Raw genomic sequence first — 20,490 nt, forward strand, 5'->3', positions numbered from 1 at the left:
TAAATAACCTAAAACACAGGATGTATGGGAGGTCGGACCATAGTTGGGACTCCATCAAAGTTAGCTACTCTCATGAGTATTAGCTTTCTACCCTAAGAGCTCTGTAATGTTTTGGGAATCTTAAAGCACCATGATAACATGAGTTTTTTTTCTGGAGCAACTTATAGCACTAGAGTTATTAAGTTCACTCACGCTTGGGATCCATCACCCCCAACTCCTACTTCACTTGTGACCCACTCAGTCCATTTCCTGCTTTCATTCACCTTTGAATTTTTTTATATTTATTTTTTAGTTATAGGTGGACAAATAACTTTATTTTATTTTTATGTGGTGCTGAGGATCGAACCCAGTGCCTTACACATGGTAGGCGAGTGCTTTACCTCTGAGCCACAACCCCAGACCTTTGGATTTATGAATAAGATTGGACTGGGAATGTAGATCAGTACTATAGCACTTAGTACCTTCTAACTACTCCAACAACAGTCCGAGGCCTTGAGTTGCATCCCTAGTGCCTCATGAAAAAAATGAAAGCCAGCTCTCATTCTCCATCTCCTATAGACTAAAGAGCTGGTAAGCCTCTCAATATCCCCTCAGCCTCATTCTATCACCAGTTAGCCACAGAGATTTCTATGAGGTGGGAAGTTTAGTGCAGAATTTTAAGTTTTGAATAACCATAGCTGTCCTTAATATTCAATACTACCTGTTGCTTGCCTCATCAGGTAGGTTAATTTGCATATCACTGGGCTGGTGGTGCATGCCTACCATCCCAGCTACTGGAAAAGCTGAGACAGGAGGATCTCAGATTCAAGGTCAAGTCTGAGCAATTTAGTGACATTCTGGGCTTGGTGGCACATGCTTATAATCCCAGGCTCAGGAGCTGAGGCAGGAGGCCAGCCTCAGCAATTTAGAGAGCAATTTAGACCTAAGCAACATAGCAAGACCCTGTCTCAAAATAAAATATAAAAAAGGTTGGGGAGGTAGCTCAATGGTTAAGCACCCTGCCCCACCCCCACCCCCAAAAAAAGGATTGGGGTTGTAGCTCTGTAGTAGAATACCCCTGAGATCAGTTCCTAATATGGTGCTTTGGAGACTTATATGTCAGTGATATTCACATTTTTGTGAGAAATAATCAAAGACATCCTTGAGATGCATGGTTTTAAAATCTCCCATCTTTTTTCTCCTTAGGTTTCTCTTCCCTAAGTGTCTTGACCAGTGTTCACAAGGTGAGCAATATGCTTTACTTCCTGCTTGCATGCCTTTTACATTCAATTCATCGAAACAGACTACTGCTACCATTCTGAAATCTAAAACAAACCAACTCGGCCCAGAGAAAACTTTGACATATTTCTTTTATCATATTTGGTAGACAGATTTCTTGTGTTAATGGCAGTGAACTGCCATAGCAGCACCACTCCTGAACTCAGGTCTGCCCTGGCCTTTCAGCTAATATCAGTCGACTGAGGAGGTATTCCTAGCCTCTGGATCAATAAGATCTTGACACACTGCTTCTGTTCCAAGAGTGCAGAGATTGACCCAGCAGAAACTGTCTTCCTTAATGTCCTCCTACACACATTGGAATTTTCCACACCTCCTTGAAAACATTTAGAAAAATCCACCCATCCTGCAGGTTTCATTCCATGTGTCATTGTCCTACTACCTAGCAACCCTGGAAGCTACACTTTTAGTCATATTATCTGTGATTGCCTGGAGATGCAGAATAAATTGTAAATTCCCTGCAGTGGTGTTGAAATGCTCTTTGTTGTTAGGAGATATGCCTGGGGGCTAGTCTCCCTGAGCCAGCCCAGCAAGCAGAAATCTGATGGAAGAAAACAACTCAGAGTCCCCAGCATGGTTGTGCCCTGCTGTTCCCATTGCCAGTACACAGGAAGCAGAGACAACAGCATACCAGAGCTGTTGTCTTGGGAAACAGCTAAATTGGGTGCTGCCCAGGGCAGGAGACTAGTCCCTGTGGGGGGAGGGATGTGCATGTTAGACTGCTAAACCAGGTAGCAGCTTTTAGAGACCCCTTTTACTTTCCATGCACTATGCCCCAGAGGCAGGCTAGGAATGGAGGTTGACTGGGTCCATCTATAGTGTCTACCTCAGGCAGATTAAGGAGACTATATGGAGTTCAGGTCCTTAGGATCTGGTGACAGACTAGATATGGAGTATGAGTTGGAAAAAGAGGTGTCTAGGGTAACTCCTGGGTTTCCAGCTTAGGAGACTGGGGAGGTTGGTTGTACCTGTTCTTTAAATAGAAAACACAAGAGAGGAGACAGCCTAGGAAGGTGGGTGAAAAGAAGGGGATAGTAGCTAGAGGGCAGTGTTCTCAGAATTGTTATTTCTTGGGGTTGGGGTTGTTGCTCAGTGGTAGAACGCTCTCCTGGGATGTGTGAGGCAAGTGTTTGCCTGATCAATGGTACTGCCAAGACACTGGGTTAGATCCTCAGCACCACATTAAAAAAAAAAAAAAAGGTACTGTGTCGATATACAACTAAAAAATAATATTAAAAAAAAGATTTGTTATTTCTGGTTGAGCATAGTGATATGGTAGCCTGTAATCCCAGCTACTCAGGAGGCTAAGGCAGGAGGAGGATGGTAAATTTGAGGCTAGCCTGGTCAATTTAGTGAGACTCCATCTTGAAATAAAATATTTTAAAAGGGCTGGGGATGCAGCTCAGTGATCCAGCACTTTCCTACTTTGCATGAACCCCTGTATTCAATCCCCAGTACCACACACAAAAAAGAAAAATTGTTATTTCTAAATAATTTGCTCCTTCCTGTTTGCTGAAGAGAAGGGCCAAGGCCATGGGAAGATAACTAAACTTGATAGAAGTAGTCTCTAGGGGTCCAAAGCTCAGATTGGAAGTAAAGGTTGACTTAGAAAACTAGTGTCTTCCAGGGAAGTTGAGGAAGTGTTTGCCTGATTAATGGTACTAGCCAGTAGTTGTGCCAAGACTTCCAAGGCCCTGTCTTATTCTTTTTAGTGTTGGTGCCATCTTCTCCTTGGCACTTTCTCCTACAGGCCCTCTCTACTTTTTTATATGAAGGACAACACATATGGTTAAGCTTCCTTGGCAGACAGCCTTAAAGAAATATTCTGTCTTCATTGTCCATGAACTTTGGGCAACCCTGGGCCTGTATCCAAAAAGGAAAGACCCTTTAATTCGAATCCTTCTAGGCTGAGTGAGGCTGAGTTCTCTCTGGCACTTGTAGGTATATTTTGTTAATGCTGCCTTCCAACACATTGTTCAAAGATGATATGTGAGCCAGGCATGGTGGTGCATGCCTGGAATCCCAGTGATTCAGGAGGCTGAGGCAGGAGGATCACAAGTTCAAGAACAGTGTCAGCAATTTAGTGAAACTCTAAGCAGCTTAGTCTCAAAAAAAAAAAAAAAGAAAGAAAGAAAGGGCCAGGGATGTAGTTCAGCGGTAGAACCCCCTAAGTTCAATTTCTAGTACCAAAAAAACTCCCAGCAATATATGTCAAATGCTGTGCTTACATAAAGCTAGAGATGTGGACAGATGACCTTGAGACACCATATATATTGTTTTCTGAACAAGAGTCTCATCGAGTGGCAGTGCCTTGGTGAATACTTTCCCTTAGCATCTAGGTCCACAGGACCCTATGGTGTGTCCTGACTTTGTCTTGCCATGGGCAGGGGCAGTCTGGGGAGGGTGGAGATAAAAGGCAAATATTTCTTTTCTCCTTGGCCATTTGATGGCTTGCTTGGAGAGGAAATCTACCATCAGTGGGCAACTGCTTCATGTCCCAAGGGAGCATATTGCCTCCTTTTGCTTCTGTTCATGAGTCAGGCTTGCTGATTCATTGCTTTTTAACAACAAAGGATTATTTTATGATGAGAAAAAAGGCTATGTTGTAGCCCCAGGATGACTTATCTTACACAAATCCAAGGACTAGGAAATAATCTCGATGTTAAAACAGCAAACAAGGTTCATTATAATTCTGGCTTGCAAGCAAAGTGGAGATATTTTACTGCTGTGGCCTGCTTTTAGAAGCATATGTAGATAAAAGAAGTGAACTTCATTTTCTCCTGGACTGCTAGAGGTCTTTAGCCCAGTCTAGATGGTCAAGAAGGCTGCAAGGCTGTGTTTTTCTGCTCTTAGGAATAGACCAGCCCAGGCTTCCTGATCACTCACAGCACAGATTGGTGAGACCTTGGCATAATCTGAATGTCCACTCCTTGATGCAGAACAGAGGGAAGCTCCTGGCCCAGCCAAGGTGAAAACTCACTATGGCCTGTTTATGTTCCAGATAACTGCTGTACCTGCCTTGCAGATGGCATTTCCTCTTGGCAGGTGGCAGTTTACATAGCTGGCCTAAGGAATGCTGAGGATAATCCTCTAGCTTGTTTCCCTATAAAGCAAAGTCTTTTTTACATGCCCAGTTCCTGACCTAGAATCCCAACCCCACAAGATTTATCCATATGGTACATGTGCACAGATAGGACTTTGGACAGTATATTCCTGTCAGAGACCCAGATCCTAGTCTTTTCTTGGGCTGGCCAGAGTGGGCTTGTGCTCCTCGTGTATATTGTTCAGGTGGAAAATTTGCACTAGAGTTTTACTCTCCTATTTATTTTGCATAAGATGATACCAGAATCCCCAGGCCTTTATAGATCTTTACTCAACTTTTTCTGGATCCTCACTCTAAGACCCACGACAGTCTTCTTGTCTTTGACCCCTGTGAATCTTGCAGGCCACTTGTAGGATCCAGCTCCCACGGTTGCCATCCCCAGAAAATATTGAACCTTCCAGATTCCTGCTCATGTGACATATTTTGGGGATGGCCTCCTGACCTTTGCTTTACTCAGTTTCCAAAGGCTCCAGTGACTTTCTGTGGCTACAGCAAGGCATGGGGTTGTGGCACCAAGCTTTCCAGGCTGGCCTTGCTGTTCCTCTGCAGTCTCCAGAGTGACCTTCCTAAATGGAAATGGAAGCACAGGCACCACCAGTGTCACGATACGGAGGCTTCCATGGCACTGGCCAAGGAAGGTCCATCTTTTTCTTTTCCTTCATTTTTCTTTTTGGTACCACGGACTAAACCCAGGGGTACTTAGCCACTAAGCCACATCCCCCGCCTTTTTAAAAAATTTTTTAAAATTTTGAGACAGGGTCTCACTAAGTTGCTCAGGGCCTCATTAGGTTGCCGAAGCTGTCTTTGAACCTGCAGTCCTCCTGCCTCAACTTCCTGAGCCACTGGTATTATAGGCATGCACCACTGTGCCCAGCAGGAAGGTCCATCTTTTTTTTTTTCTCAGTTGTCAATGGATCTTTATTTTATTTATTTATATGTGGTGCTGAGAATCAAACCCAGTGCCTCACACATGCTAGGCAAGTGCGCTACCACTGAGCCATAGCCCCAGCCCAGGAAGGTCCATCTTATGTGAAAATTTCTGAACAGAAAGGACACATGAGGAACCTTTATAAAATGGAAAAAAAAAAATGAGATGCTGAGGTATTCTCCATTTGAATTACCTTAGTCATGTGCTGCTAACACAACTAGGTTATATACAAAGCACTGAAGGATAGAGTTTTAGTGTTGGAGAAGCTCTTAAGAAAACAGTGATCCTGAACTGGACATAGTTGTGCACACCTATAATCCCAATCACCAAGGGGGCTGAGGCAGGGGGATCATAAGTTTGAGACCAGCTTGGCCCACTTAAGCCATACTCTGTCTCAAAATGAAATATAAAAAGAGCTGGGAATGTGGCTCAGTGGTTAAGTGCCCCTGGGTTCAATTTCTGTACTACCAAAAAAAAAAAAAAAAAAAATATTCATGAGACATAAATTTGAACATGGATTGGATGTTTTTATATTAAGGAATTTATTGTTAATCATTAATTTTTTTAAAGAGTCCTAAATTGGGTTTGGTTTGGAATATAGCTTAAAAGTACAACACTTGTCTACTTGTCTAGTGTGTATGAGGCCCTGGGTTCAACTCCTAACACACACACACACACACACACGCACGCACACATACAAACACACACACACACATCTTTTTATTATGGAGATATATACTGAAATATTTTGGGATGAAATATTTGGATATTTGCAGTTGGCTTGAAAATCATCCAGTGAGGGAGGTGGGAAAAAAATTGGGATATTGAATAGATGAAATGTGATTAGCCGAGTCTTGCTAATTATTATTTATTTATTTATTTTATGTGGTGCTGAGGATCAAATCCAGTGCTTGACATGTGCTAGGCAAGCACTGTACCACTGAGCAACAACCCCAGCCCCAGTCTTGCTAATTCTTTTTTTTTTTTTTTTTAACCCAGGACTTGTGCATGCAAGGCAGGCACTCTACCAACTGAGCTATATCTCCAGCCCCATCTTGCTAATTCTTGAAGCCAGACAATGCTTGTTGATTTTACTATTTTACTATATGTTTGAAATTTTTATAGTAAGAAATAAATAAAATTACTGAATAACAAAAATTCAAATGATCTTACTGCAGAAATTCTGTATATTCTATGATTGTAACTATAAAAATAGGACTATATTTGGAAGAAGTATTAGAATTATTTTGGGTTGGTGGGTTATGGTACCTTTCTGACTTAGAAATTCTCCATAGTCTTGGGAATTTTATGTCTGTATTTGTACAAAAAGGTTGTGAGGGATCTGATTGGGCCTACTTCACAACTTTTTCTTACCATATCACTATGAACATCTGTCTTGGAATTATGTGGCTCCTTGGCTGTGCAATTTTTGATAATATATTGGTTAGTACATCTATATGGTTAGTGGTTGGTAAGTAAATGTATGAATGTAAATGGTACCAATTTGTGATCAGATTAACTACAGGGAATATGGAAAGGCTCCTTAATCAAAAACTCTAGGTAACAGCCAGAAAGCTGAATTAAGATTGGAAAGGTTAGGAAATGAAGTAGCTACAGACCTGGAGTCGGGGGAAGAAATGATGGCTAGATACATCAGTGTGTGTTTATACCAGGAAGCTACCGAAAGGGATGATCAGGGGAAGGAACCCACATTTGTGTGAGTTCTGAAAGCTGAACTCTTCTTGGTTTTGTTTCACAGGCCTGGTGAATAATGTGGTGTTCACCAGTCACACCACGGAACAGAGGCACCCCCTCCTTGTTCAGTTACAGAGTCTCATCAGGGCTGCCAATCCTACCACAGCCTTCATTCTTGCAGAAAATGGCATTGTCACCAGGTAAACTTTCACAGACTCCACTCTGCAGGACCAGCCCCTTTCTCAGATTTCTGCTTTATTGGAGTCCTGATCCCACAAGGCCTTTCCATTGTATCTAAGACCTGAGCATTTATAGAAGCCAGTTTTTGAAGTGTTTTTGACGTTCTGTAAAAGTCACCAAAGAGACCTTATGTCAGTTTCCTACACTATTTTGAGGCATTTTGTTTGGTTTTGGTATCAGGGATCAGCACAGGGACACCCAACCACTGAGCCACTTCCCCAGTCCTTTTTTATATTTTATTTTGAGACAAGGTCTCGCCAAATTACTTAGGGCCTTGCTAAATTGTGGCATTTTGTTTTAAGGCATTCGTATTCCATACATTAAAGAATGGAAGTCAAGACTGTCTCAGTGTTACTTGTGTTAAGATATGAGTGAAGCTGGAAATATAACTTAAGAGCACTTGCCTATCATGCACAATGTGGGTTCAGTCCCACATACTAGGGGACAAAAAAAGATATGAGAGAAATGGCATAGAAAACATAGAGAAATTATCTCTTCATGTTAGTTTTGGGTGCAAATAATAACACGTGCTAGGCAAGCACTCTACTACTGAGCCACAACCCCAGGCCATCCTATTTTATCATATATATGAATCTCTTGGGAGTCTTGTTAAAATTAATTTCTAATTCAGTGGATCTGGAGTAGGACCTGAGATTTCACATTTCTAATAAGCTCCCATGTGATACCACTGCTGATCATATATAATATTACATTCCTTGGGTGTGATAAAAGCATGGTAGTCCTGTAAGAGAATACCCTTGTTCTTAGAAAATGCACACTGAATGTCATGATGCTTACAAGTGATTTTCACATGGTTTGACAGAAAAAAATTACATGCATGTGTGCTTATGTATATGTGGGGGTGTGGGGAAGAAGCAAATTATGCAGGTTAAGATTGACAATTCTAATTGACTTGGGTCTTTTCTAAATGTTTTCAAAGGAATGAAGACATTGAGCTGATTCTCTCAGAAAATAGTTTTTCAAGTCCTCAGATGCTGCGATCCCGATATTTAATGTACCCTGGCTGGCAAGTATCATTACGAAGTAGCTAAAATTTCTTTGGAAGCCTAACAATCTGTTTATTTACAGAAAAAAAAAAGAGAGAAAAAAATGAATATATCAGATATGCTGTACACAAGTGATACATGTTTGTTGGAATGGTGTGCCATGTCCCAGATACTGTTCTTGCTGAGAGCCCAATATTTCATGTCTTGAGATCTAAACTGGAAGCCTTCCTAGATATTGAGATTTAAGGCACCTATCTTGCAGGCATGAAGCACAACAGGATTCTGTATTTCCTCTGGCCACTAGAAAGGGTGAGGTGACTGGCGTGGAACATTACAACTTCCCAGGTGAGAGAATCTCTCCTGAGAGTAAGTCAGTCAGTCCTCTACTTCCCAGCTGACAGGTAGGTTCCCTACTGATGAGGCCAGGGCTTGTTTTCTGCAAACTACATGTCAGCCTGAAAACCTCTGCAGAGGGGAAAGGAGGGAAGAGAGTGTACAAAGTCCACCATAATCGTAGTAATACCAACATAACGTGAGAACTCACTGTGAGTGCTAGGCCTTGTTCTAAGACTGCACTTTCCAATGTGGCCACCACTAGCTATGTGACTATTTTATGTAATACAAATATAAATGAATAAAAATCGAAATTGATAATTCAATCTCTTAGTCACACAGCCACATTTCAAGTGTGCCAAAGCTGCCTATGGTTAGCAGCTACCATATGGGACATTGTAGATCCAGAACACTTCCATTATTCCAGAAAGTTCTGTTGGGCAGTGCTGCTCTGAAAACTTTGCCTGTGTTGTGTCATTTAACCTTTACACCAAACCCACAAAATGGATTCCATTATTTTCCACATTTTATAGGTATAGACAACAAGGAACAAAATGACTTGTTTAAAAGTTATAGTTAGTAAATAAAAGAGTTGGATTGCAAACCGAGGTTGTCTGGCTTCCAAGCCTTTTCTCTTAACCCTTGTGCTATACCTGTTCCTATACAGAATGGACAGTTCATTTATGCTCTGTTGAAAGTTTGGGGAAGACAATGTTAGAGCTTTGTCTGGCTTATCTTTGTTATCTTTACTCACTTTTCCCAGGCCCTCAATTGTTTGTACTAAAACTGTACTGTGCTATAAAGAAAAAAAAGTGTGTGGGGGGTGCAGCTCAGCCTGGTGGCACATACCAGTGATCCCAGTGACTCAGGAGGCTGAAGTAAGAGGATTGTAAGTTTGAGGCCAGCCTCAACAGTTTAGCAAAACGCTGAACAGCTTAGTGAGATTGTCACAAAATAAAAAGGGCTAGTAGTAGAGAATCCCTGGGTTCAATCCCCAGTACTACAAAATAATAATAATAATAATAGGCCAGGCATGGTGGTGCACAGGAGGATCACAAGTTCAAAGCCAGCCTCATCAACTTAGCGAGGCCCTGAACAACTCAGCAAGATCCTATCTGTAAATATAATATTAAAAAAATGGGCTGGGGATGTGACTCAGTGGCTAAGGGCCCCTGGGTTCAATTCCTGATAACAAATAATAATTATTTTTTTTAAATAAGGCAACTCATATGGTAACTATACAAATAAAGGTAATATAGTTATCTAAATATGATACGATATGATAGATGAGGAGAAAGTATTTGCATTACATGTAGCAAAGGTATAATACAGTATTTGGGAAACTTGGTTAGATGTTTAGAAAAGGACCAGGAGGGGTAGCACACACCTATAATCCCAGCAACTCCAGAGGCTGGGGCTGGAGAATCACAAGTTCAAGGCTAGCCTTACCAATTTAGCAAAGCTGTAGGGCATTTAATGAGAACCTTCTTAAAATAAAAAAATAAGAAGGGTTGGGGATGTAGCTCATTGGTAGAGTGCCCCGCGGTTCAATCCAGTCCCAAAAAACAAAACAAAACAAAAAAGACCCCAGGTCATATAGATGAGAACAATTCACTTAAAAGCAAGTGTAAATAGCAATCATGGAAACAGAATTCAGTGCAATAACATTCAGAAATGTTAAATGGTATATAGTATATAACAACACTCAGAGACCCAAGTACTTGTACTCATTATTTTGATTGACACTATATTCAATCAAAAATACTTATAATATTCATCTCCTGAGAAATTTTTGTGAAACTAGTATACTTGCCTGCTGCTGGGGGTGGTATAAATTTTTACTCATGCAATGGTTACACCCTTTGCTGGAGTGAATACAGTCATGGGGATTCATTTCAAGGAAATAATTCAAAAGAAGGACTAACAATTCCTCAACTGTGGAAGCAAGTAATGAGTACATAAGGCCTCATTATACTACCATAGTTCTACCTTTTTTTGTGTTTGACATTTTCCATATTAGAAAGTTGGGCTTTTTAATACTGTGGATATGACCACATATTTGTTAAAAAAAAGCTACATACCAGCCCTTTTTAGTTTTTATTTTGAGAGCGGATCTCTCTAAATTACCTGGAGTATCCTCGAATTTTTAATCCTCTGGTCCCAGCCTCCCCAGTAGCTGGGATTATAGGTGTGGGATACCATACCCAGATGACCATGCTCTTAATGAATCTGTGACAGGCATTGTGTCTGCTGAACTGAGAAAATACAGCCTGTCATTTCCTTTTAGAGAAAATATTAATCCACATGTACAGTCTGTTAAGCTGCCCACAAGGAGATGGTAGGGCATGGTTAGAGCCCTGCAGGGGCTGGGGGAGGATTTAAACAATTAAACAATTGTTTTATATGTAGAATGGCATACAAGTAAAGGAGAATTAAATATTATAGGATAAATGATATACAGTTTATCCCAAAGTAGTATATAACAACACTCAGAGACCCAAGTACTTGTACTTAAATTTTTTTTAAACATTTAAAGGTATGAAGGTAAATTCAATTCTGGATCAGTCTTCCCACTGATGGTTCAGATCTGTGTATGGTTTGGCCGTCCCTTGGAGAAAACTCGCTTTGTGGCCAAGTGTAAAGGTGAGCCTTGGCTGGGACATCTCCCAGACCCTGGTGAAAAGGGTACCCCAGACTGTCCTGCTCCCTGGCACCATTTCAGTATCCTATGTGCTGTCTTCTCACATTTGTGACCAAAAGCAGCAGAGGGATTTGAGGACCCAGGAATCCCCTATTTCTGATCTTGTGACGCCATAAAATTTGATCTCCACTCCATTGGAAAAGTTTTCCCATTCTTGGAAATAGTGGCAGAGGCCCGAGGAACAAGAGGGTGGGGATAGAAGCTATGAATCCTAGACCTGGAATAGGGTCCTCCCCAGTTCCTAACCCTCCCAGATGTGCCACCCTGGACTTAGCCTCTGCACCCAGGTGGTGACCCTGTCCTCTTCCTCCACCAGCAATTCAGTCTTCCATCAAGCCAAGTCCCTTCTCTGGAAACATCTACCACATCCTGGGCAAAGTGAAGTTTTCAGGTAACTGGGGGGTTAAATTTGGGAACCCTACATCATGAAGTGCTTACAGCTTGTGACAAGAGTTCATAGCCTCTGCTGGTACACTGTAGACCACTGATGCCTCTCCAAATCTCTAGCACCCTCTTCTGGGCCTCCTACCATCAGAGTGCTTTTCCCCAAGGACCCACTTTCCTTAAATTCTCTTGCACCACAGTGGAGTTTCACCCTCATCATCTGGGATCACCCCTGGATGACCTGCTCAGTCCTCTCCTCACAGTTCCTTAATTTCCTTGTTGTAAAGACTCACACCCCACCATGGCTTCCTCCTAGACATGTTACCAGGAGCTGCCCAAAGTTGATCTCTCTGGCTCCCAATCTGTGTATGACCAAAGTCTTTGAGCCTTCTAACTTGCCTTCTCCTTCCTTCTGTTTGGCAGGCCCATTCTTCAGCCTTAGACCCCTGCCCTTGTGACCTCAAAGTCAAACCTGGACTGGGGGCCAGATAAGGCCTCAAAACTAGGAGTTGGGCCTGGTGCGGTGGTGCACGCCTAGAATCCCAGCGGCTCTGGAGGCTAAGCCAGGAGGATCGCGAGTTCAAAGCCAGCCTTAGTAAAAGCAAGTCGCTAAGCAACTCATTGAGACCCTGTCTCTAAATAAAATATAAGATAGGGCTGGGGATGTGGCTTAGTGGTCAAGTGCCCCTGAGTTCAATCCCCAGTACCAAAAAAAAAAAAAAAACCTAGTAGGCTAGTAGGAGCTGGCCAACTCAATGTTGAGGAAGGGGAGAATATACCAGGTTAAAGGCACAGTATTTGCTGTAGCCCAGAGGCAAAAAAAAAAAAAAAAAAAGGAGCATTTCAGGAACCAAAAGGGGTTTACTGTGGTTGGAGCCTGAGAGAAGGGAGTTGGGGAGGGTTTCTGCTAAGGTGCCTGTAGCTGTTATGACAGAAAAAAGTCCAAACTCAAGCCAGGCATGATAACGCATGCCTGCATTTCCAGGTTCTTGGGAGGCTGAGGCAGGAGAAATGATTGCAAGTTTGAGGCCAGCCTCAGCAACTTAGTGAAACCCCGTCTCAAAAAAAATAAAACGTGTTGGAGATTTAGCTCAGTGTTAGAGCACTTGCGTAGCATATGCAAGGCTATGGGTTCAATCTTCAGTACCACAAAAAAAAAAAAAAAAGAAAAGAAAAAGAAAAACCCCAGCCCCCAACTCAACTAGCATTTGTTGGCTGTTTTGCAAGAAGTCAAGAGGCTGACTAGCAGAACAAAGCCTCTGAGGCCAGGTAATGTGTGTCTGTGTGTTCATCCATTCTTGTAAGTACTGCACTAATCAGTTGTGCCCCCAGAGCTCCTCTTTCTTCCATTTTAAAAATCTTATTTATTTATTTATTTATTTCATATGTAGATGGATAGTCTGCCTTTATTTTATTTATTTATTTTTTAATATTTATTTTTTAGTTGTAGTTGGACACAGTACCTTTATTTGATTTATTTTTATGTGGTGCTGAGGATTGAACCTGGTGTTTCACATGCGCTAGGCAAGTGCTCTCTATCACTGAGCTTATAGTCCCATCCCCACTTTCTTCTTTTCTTAACATGTCAACTTGTCCTAAGGTTCCTGGCCCTCATGGTTGCCAGGTAGTGCTGCAGGCCTAGGTGTCAGCCAGATACTGTATCCAGCAAATAGAGGCTGGCTCTTCCTGTGGGTATCCCTCTACCCACACAGCAGTACAGGGGATCAACCCAGGGTCTCACATATACTCCATAAGCATTTTAATATTAAGCTATACCCCCAGGGTTTTTTTTTTTTTAATTTTTTTATTGAGATGGGATCTCATTAAGTTGCTGAGACTGGCCTTGAATTTGTGATCTTTCTGCCTCAACCTCCTGAGTAGCTGGGATTATAGGCATGCCCTACCATGCCCAGCTCCTGTGGGTATCTTTGTCAATGCATCCATCTCTCCTCTTACTGTCCTTCAAGGGCTTCAGGTGAAGAGTCAGACTTCTCTTCTTCTTATCTAAAAACCTTTTTTCCTCTTATATTATCCTTCCTGATTAATAGTGTCCATCTAATCACCCAAATCAACCATGCCTGAACTTTCTTTTGCTTCTTCCTCTCTTACTGCATCTTTTCTAACTTAACAGCAGTCACATCAATTCTCCTTTCTGTACTTTCTTAGGAATCTGTTCCAACCATCTGCATTGTTAGTCTTAGTATAGCCTTATCCTTTCAGAGTAGTGTTTCAGGGACAAACCTATATTCTCCTTGCAGACTCTGAAAGGACCATGGAGGTCTGCCACAACACTCTGGCCAACTCCCTGAGCATCGTGCCAGTTTTGGATGGACCCACACCACCTTCTGACTCAAGAAGTACACCTCAAGATAGCAATGGACAACAAGAGTGCTACCTGGTGTTCATTGGCTGCTCCCTGAAGGAAGATAGTCTCAAGGACTGGCTACGGCAGTCAGCTAAGCAGGTGACTACCAAAAGCCCAGACAGACCTGTCACAAATGTGCCCAGTACACACTCCAGGTTGCTAATGGCCCTGACAAGCCCCTCATCTACCTCCTCACTGGTCCAAACCCTATGGGCTCAGCCAGCACTTTTTAAAAATATATCTATTTATTTTTTAATTGTAGTTGGACACAATACCTTTATTTTACTTATTTTTATGTGGTGCTGAGGATCAAACCCAGGGACTCGAACGTGCTAGGTGAGCACTCTACTGTTGAGCCACAACCCCAGCCCTCAGCCAGCACTTCTAAAGACACTTTGAGAGTAGGAGGAAGTCCCTTGGGACAAACTCTAGGCAGACATCGTATGTCATCTATTTTGAATCCAGGTTCTCTGCAGGCTTTGAATGCTAAACCTCTCAGCACAGCCTCAGAGGTTTGGCTAACCCTAGAACTCTAGGAATAGAGTTGGCTGAGGCTTGGGTCTTCTGTTGACGGTCAGTTGGGACCAGTCTTTATATTGAGGCTTAGCCCACCTGAGTAAACTCATTTAAATGGTGCTTGACTGTGGGACTTGAACTGTGCCTTTGTCAGCACTTCTGTCATTGGTGGGGCTTAGGGATGAGAACCTGAAAAGAGGCAGGACTAGGCAGGCCCATTTGCTAAACTACTGGACTACCTGCTGTTTTTTTGCCCACTGCCTTGCAGGGATCTGGTGGGAAAGTAGGTCTCCTTTGGGGTTAGGTAGGCAGGATATCGTGCACAGGCTGGAACACCTCATATGCTTTTCCCTCTGCTGAGAACTTCATTATATAACTGACCCCCCAGAGCACTGAGACCTCACCATGCTCCATCAGCTTGGTTATAGTTTGTCCCCTCCCTACATTTCTGTACAGAAGCCTCAGAGAAAAGCTCTGAAGACCAGGGGAATGCTGACTCAGCAGGAGATCAGGAACATCCATGTGAGTGTCCTGTGTTGACCTCCCCTTATGGGCCCAAGGTGGTCCTCCTGGGTTTGCATAGCTTTTGTCTTCTGGGAGGGGCTATTTGTAGGGCATGCTGGAAGTGTTGCTTCTCTCAGGCCATAGAACAAAGAAATCCAGCCTTGCATCCTTAGAGAGGGTAGTGGGCAACCTCTGGCATGACCTTGGCTTAAGATCAAGGAGATCCAGTTCTTGTGGGAGTAGTAGGTCATGGAAGACCTGGATTTGTCACCTTCTTCAAACATCTACTTCTATTCAAGATGAACCTCAGAGAAACCAACTAGGGCCCAGAAAAAAACTTTCTAGATCCAGAGCTGCTTGTGGGATGGTAATGGATTCCCTTGATGAGCCTTCCCCTGCAAAACTCCAAGCCAACCTCTGGCCTCTGTCCCAGGCCCTGTGGCTACTGGGGCCTTTTCTCCCAGGGATTTAGTGGGAAGATGTCAAAAGAAAGAGAGTCTAGGCCCTAGGATGGGCTGTGTTACCAGTCTCAGTAATGAACTGGTAGATCAGGAGAGTATTCTCCTGATCCTCATCTATGAGCAGGGGACCGGTATCAATCATGGCCTGGAGGTTGCTGGGGGAATAAATTCCCTGCTCACCTAACATGGCAGAATAGACTATTTTACTGGGATAATGGCCTGTTTGTTTTTAATGAATGATAGAAAGTGGTCAGATAATTCTAACAGGATTCTTTTTTCCAACAGGTAAAGCGCCACCTGGACCCACTACCTGCAGGCTATTTTTACAATGGCACTCAGTTTGTTAACTTCTTTGGTGACAAGACCGATTTTCACCCACGTATCCTTAGGAGCAGCTCGGTTTCTGAGTAGAAACTGAGGCAGTCTGGGAGGTGCAAGCCTGTCTGTAAAGCAGGTGTCTGCCAGGGCCAGCACAGCCAAGCCCCTGGAGCAATCAGGGTCCTGCAGTATCAGGGACTGGGGAAACAGGAGCAAACTAAAGAGTTACACTTTCCATTTTGACCTTTTAAAGCTGTCAAAATTGGATTTGTCAGCTGGATGCTCTGGCATGAGTCTGTAGTATCAGCTACTTAGGAGACTGAGGGGTGGGAGGATCACCTGAGACCAGGCTGGGCAGTATATAGAGACCCTGTCTCAAAAAGGAACAACAATAATAATAACAAAAGTTTAATTTGTCCTTTATTGAGTGATTTTTCAAGTTACCCTGTGGGGTATAGTTTGAATGGAGCTGTAGTGACACCCTGAGTTTTGTAGTCACCACAGTCATGATTTATAAGTTGGAAATAGCCTGATAATAATAGTTAATCTCTGAAAGATAAGCAGAGTAAACTGTGAGACTGGGGATCCACTGTGTGCTAATGAAGCTGCATTCTGGGACCTCATAAAGGCCCTGTGCCAATACCTGTCACAATTTTTGTAGGTGTGATACTGCCTGTCAGTTACCTCAGTGTCCCCTTCCTCACCTGCTTCCTTGGGGCCAGGAAGGTTTCCATATCCTCCAGGCTCAGGGCTCTCTTCCTTAACTAGTTACCAGTCATGGATCAGTTCATGAATGACTATGTAGAAGAAGCAAACCGGGAAATTGAGAGGTACAACCGGGAGCTGGAGCAGCAGGAGTACCATGACCTCTTTGAGCAGAAGTCCTAGAGGAAGCTGGGTCCATATACCCACCAGAGATGGACAAATGGGGTGTCTAACCCCAGCTCTCCCAGGCACCCTCCTGGAGGGGCTGTCTTTGTCCTCCTTGACTTTTGCGTGCTGCTGGAGTACATGTTATCATTTTTCTCTCTACAGCGCTGAAAGGCATCACCTGCACCACTGATTGGGGGGTGGGGGTGGGGATCCTCAAGGATGAGCAGACAGGACTGCCCATTGTGTGCAGCTGTCAGTCCAGGCCCTCTGGGTCTCTGGTAACAGTAGATTTTTTGAGCTGCTGAGGTACCATGTAAAGGGAGAAGCATTTGCATTGCACGAAGGAACTGCCAGGACTTAGAAGGAACCCTGGCTGCCCCACCATGGCAGTGCCTGGGTAATAAGACCACTCCAGGCCTCAGGCCTCAGATACTACCCCAGGACCCTCATCCCCAGTGGGGCTTGCTGCTTCTGCTTAGGTCCTTTCATTAAAGGAGCTGGCCCTATTGGCCCTAGGCCTGGTCTGTGGGGGAGCAGCACAAGCCCTGCCCAAGCCCAACCCATATAGCCAGCTAAGATCCACAGCATGTTCGAAAATGAGGGGATTTCCCTTGTGGACTAAATTGAGAAAAAGGCATGTTTTCTAGAAGTGTGTGGCTCTTCAGTTGATATCAGCAGTCCCCTTGTGATTCATTCTGAGCTCTCTTGTGGTATCACTTTGTGTCCCAAATTCAGGGACAAGACCAAACCTGTGGCCCAAGGCCTATTGACACTGGTTTCCTATCAAGGGGAGCATCCTGCAAGTAGTTAGTCTTAGGCCCAGGGAAGGTCTGCTTTTCAGCCACAAACTTCAGAAAACTCATGCCCTCACCCCCCAACCATTGTTTCTTAACCCTGAGTTTTCTTGGCTCCAATGGATCAGAAATGTCAAAGAATTCTAATATGCAAGTTAGAATTCCTTCCAGTGGCTTTGTTTTCAGATGGACCATAAAGCAAAGGGGAATTAAATTGTGTTCCATATCTGACCTTCATAGTTAGTGTGGGGGACAGGAGATCACAGGCACTGATATTTAGGTGATATCTATTAGGATTTCAGCACCTCAGCTGCCTAGGTTGTAAATGTTTTCTGAATTTCATGTTCTTTTGCATGCCTTAGAAAGAAGCACATAGGTAAAACCAGCATAGTTTCCTGTAATGTAGAGGGGGTTTTGGGAAAGACCCTTGTTGCAGAGGATGGAGCCAGGATGGAGCACATGGAGTCTGTGTGCAGAGTCACACAGCAGCCTGCAATGCAAGTAACAAAGCAGTTATCAAGGGCTCGTCAGTAAAATATACGTGTATTAGAGAAAAACAATTTATGCTTGAAATCAAATGAATAAAATTACAAATACCGTTGAATGAGAAATCTTGCATTAAGAAAGGCTCCTGAAATTCAGATCCATGTGCTTCAGTCCTACCTCCAAAAGCCACTGGTGACAAGGGCTTCTCTGTGGAGCCCAAGTCTGGGAGCCCTGACTTCTGGCTGGCCAGAGTTCAGGGCCACAAAGGGCCTGCCTCTGCTTCAAAATCAATAACATAGATCTTAAGTGCAATTGATTAATAAGCAATGAGTTACTGTGGCTTCCTTTAGCTCTACCGAGCTCTTTTTAAAAACTCAAACTTGAGCAGCCTTAGAAAAGGGAAGGGGGTGGGGGGGACACAGGCCATTTCATTTCCTCCAGGGGGTTGCTGTGAAGTTTTCAGTGGAAGCTCTAGATGTAGGAGCATGAGCCATTTCCTGGCTGCCCTGGCCTGGCAGTCTGGCTGCTGCACAAGAGTTTTTAAAGGGGGGTCGGAGCCCACCCATGAAAGTGGGCCTCCCACCACGTGGGGCTGCACTACATGGTGATCTTGATTTCTGACCATTGTCCATAGAAATGCTCTCTCACCAACCTGCCCCACTGTCCCCATTCCTCTCTTTGTAGAGGAAAAACTGTGATTACCTCAACATGAATACGAAACTGTGATTGAAAAAAGGCAAAATGTTAAGAAGTATCAAAGCCAAAATGACAAAACTGGCTGAGGCCTCTATAGACACTCCCCAGCCTGCTCGGGAGTGCGAAAGGGCACCGTGGTGAAAGGGCATTCCTGGGCACACTTGCTGTGCTCCTGGTGAAGGGCACAGTAGCTGCACACTGTGAGCTCTTTGAGGACTGGGGCTGGGAGCATGCAAGCCTCTCTCGTTCTGACTGTAGAGTTTAATATCCACTTTATCCTGTGGGTCAGGGAGCAGGGTCGTAGGCTGTTTCCAGAGAAAAGGCCATGACACTGTGTTTTGATCTTAGAAGTGGATACCAGGGACCCAGCAAAGACAGGGGGTTCATTTCCCAGGGACAGGCAGAAGTCCTCCAGGGGCTTACATGCTTTTTGCCAACTTTCCTGTTAGCAGCTTCAGTTTTATATCACCAGAGTGAGTGGAATAATGGTGAAATCACTGAAGTTATGGTTTATTTTCCTTTTTTTTTTTTTTGGGGGGGGGGGGTGTCTTCCATTTCTCTTTCTCCCTAATTGAAAGGAGGAGGCAGAAATTGGAGAAGATGGATCACCCTAGGAGGGAGCAACAGGCAAGAAGTTTAGTTTGCCCTGCTGATCCCTGAGGCTCTCGGATCTGAAGCCTGGACACTGGCCCTTCAGGTGTGATACAAAGTTCCCTCCTAAATTCTATTAGGATTTTGGAGAATTTTTGCACAGTAATAAGCTCTGGGTTGCTCTTTGGGCTTCTCAAAAGGGAAAAGTTCAACTCAAAAGATTGTAAACTATGAAGTATTCCAGCCATGTTGCTGACTAGTTGGATAGATGTACCTCAAAAAGTAGGTGAGAAATGGCTTTCTCAGTGTCCACTAATGACATAAGAGCTCACTTATGTGCCAAAATTCACTTTTATACTAGTTTTTCAGTGCTTTAATATTTGTAACTTAAATTTTAAAACTCATATTTACAAACACTACTGTAACTTCAGTGAAACTGAATTGTGTGATTGAAGCTTTTTGCTTATTATAATATTTATTACACTACTTAATTCAGTAAATATATAAAAAGTAGTCTTCAATTTATTTTTATATTATTTTACATGTTTTTACCTGCAGTTGTGTATGTGAATTTACCTTGGTAATTAAGATGTAATGCTAAAGACCAATAAACTATCATTGAACAAGCAAGGCTTCCCATTATTGCCTAGCATGTAGACTATCTCGAGGTGTCCCTGGGATAATATGGAGAAGGGACACCTCTAGGGCCTGGGGACCTTCCATCAGCCTGGCTGGGACTCCCCTTTGCTGGGGCTGGGGCTCACTTTTCTCTCTCCAGTCCTTAGATACTCATGGAGGACAGAATTCATACAAAGAAACCACCCTGGTTCGCAGGGTGGGCATTTGGAGAACCCCCAAAGCTGGATAGGGGCTCAGGAAAACCTACTGAGCCCAGAGAAAGCTTTCCCACCTCTGCCTGCTAATGCCTCACCTTCTATTTTTTAGTGGTTATTTTTTTGGTTTTTCCTTTCTTTTGGGGGGTGCTGGGGATGGAACCCAGGGCCTCACATATGCTAGACAAGAGCTGTATCACTGAGCTGCACCCCCAACCCCTTGCCCTGTCTTTGCCCCAGCTCTGGGTAGAGCCCCAGCTCTGGCAGGGCTGTGTGGACTCATTTCTGCTCAGTAAAAGCTCTGTGAGGTGGTCCCTTGGTCCCACTTTATAAAATGTGGTGGCTAAGGCACAAATGGGTCCAGTAACTAGCACAGGTGGCAGAGCC

At 43.5% G+C, this 20,490-nt stretch overlaps 1 protein-coding gene across 3 annotated transcripts in view; it reads left to right on the forward strand.

The window, feature by feature from the left end:
* Nucleotides 1-19,896, forward strand: part of Dnaaf9 (dynein axonemal assembly factor 9) — a 152,484-nt gene extending 132,588 nt beyond the window's left edge. For all 3 annotated transcript variants that reach the window (XM_046433259.2, XM_046433260.2, XM_046433261.2), the window contains 9 exons: nucleotides 1,186-1,223; nucleotides 7,066-7,201; nucleotides 8,182-8,268; nucleotides 11,118-11,224; nucleotides 11,599-11,673; nucleotides 13,925-14,130; nucleotides 15,004-15,069; nucleotides 15,798-15,891; nucleotides 16,606-19,896. In XM_046433259.2, the coding sequence (XP_046289215.1) occupies nucleotides 1,186-1,223; nucleotides 7,066-7,201; nucleotides 8,182-8,268; nucleotides 11,118-11,224; nucleotides 11,599-11,673; nucleotides 13,925-14,130; nucleotides 15,004-15,069; nucleotides 15,798-15,891; nucleotides 16,606-16,718 (922 nt within the window). In that variant the 3' untranslated portion in view covers nucleotides 16,719-19,896. The remainder of the gene's footprint in view (nucleotides 1-1,185; nucleotides 1,224-7,065; nucleotides 7,202-8,181; nucleotides 8,269-11,117; nucleotides 11,225-11,598; nucleotides 11,674-13,924; nucleotides 14,131-15,003; nucleotides 15,070-15,797; nucleotides 15,892-16,605) is intronic.
* Nucleotides 19,897-20,490: the final 594 nt, after the last annotated feature.

Source organism: Marmota monax, unplaced genomic scaffold, assembly GCF_021218885.2.
Source record: "Marmota monax isolate L192 unplaced genomic scaffold, Marmota_monax_Labrador192_F-V1.1 WCK01_AAM20220418_F8-fsc00014, whole genome shotgun sequence".
NCBI lineage: Eukaryota > Metazoa > Chordata > Mammalia > Rodentia > Sciuridae > Marmota > Marmota monax.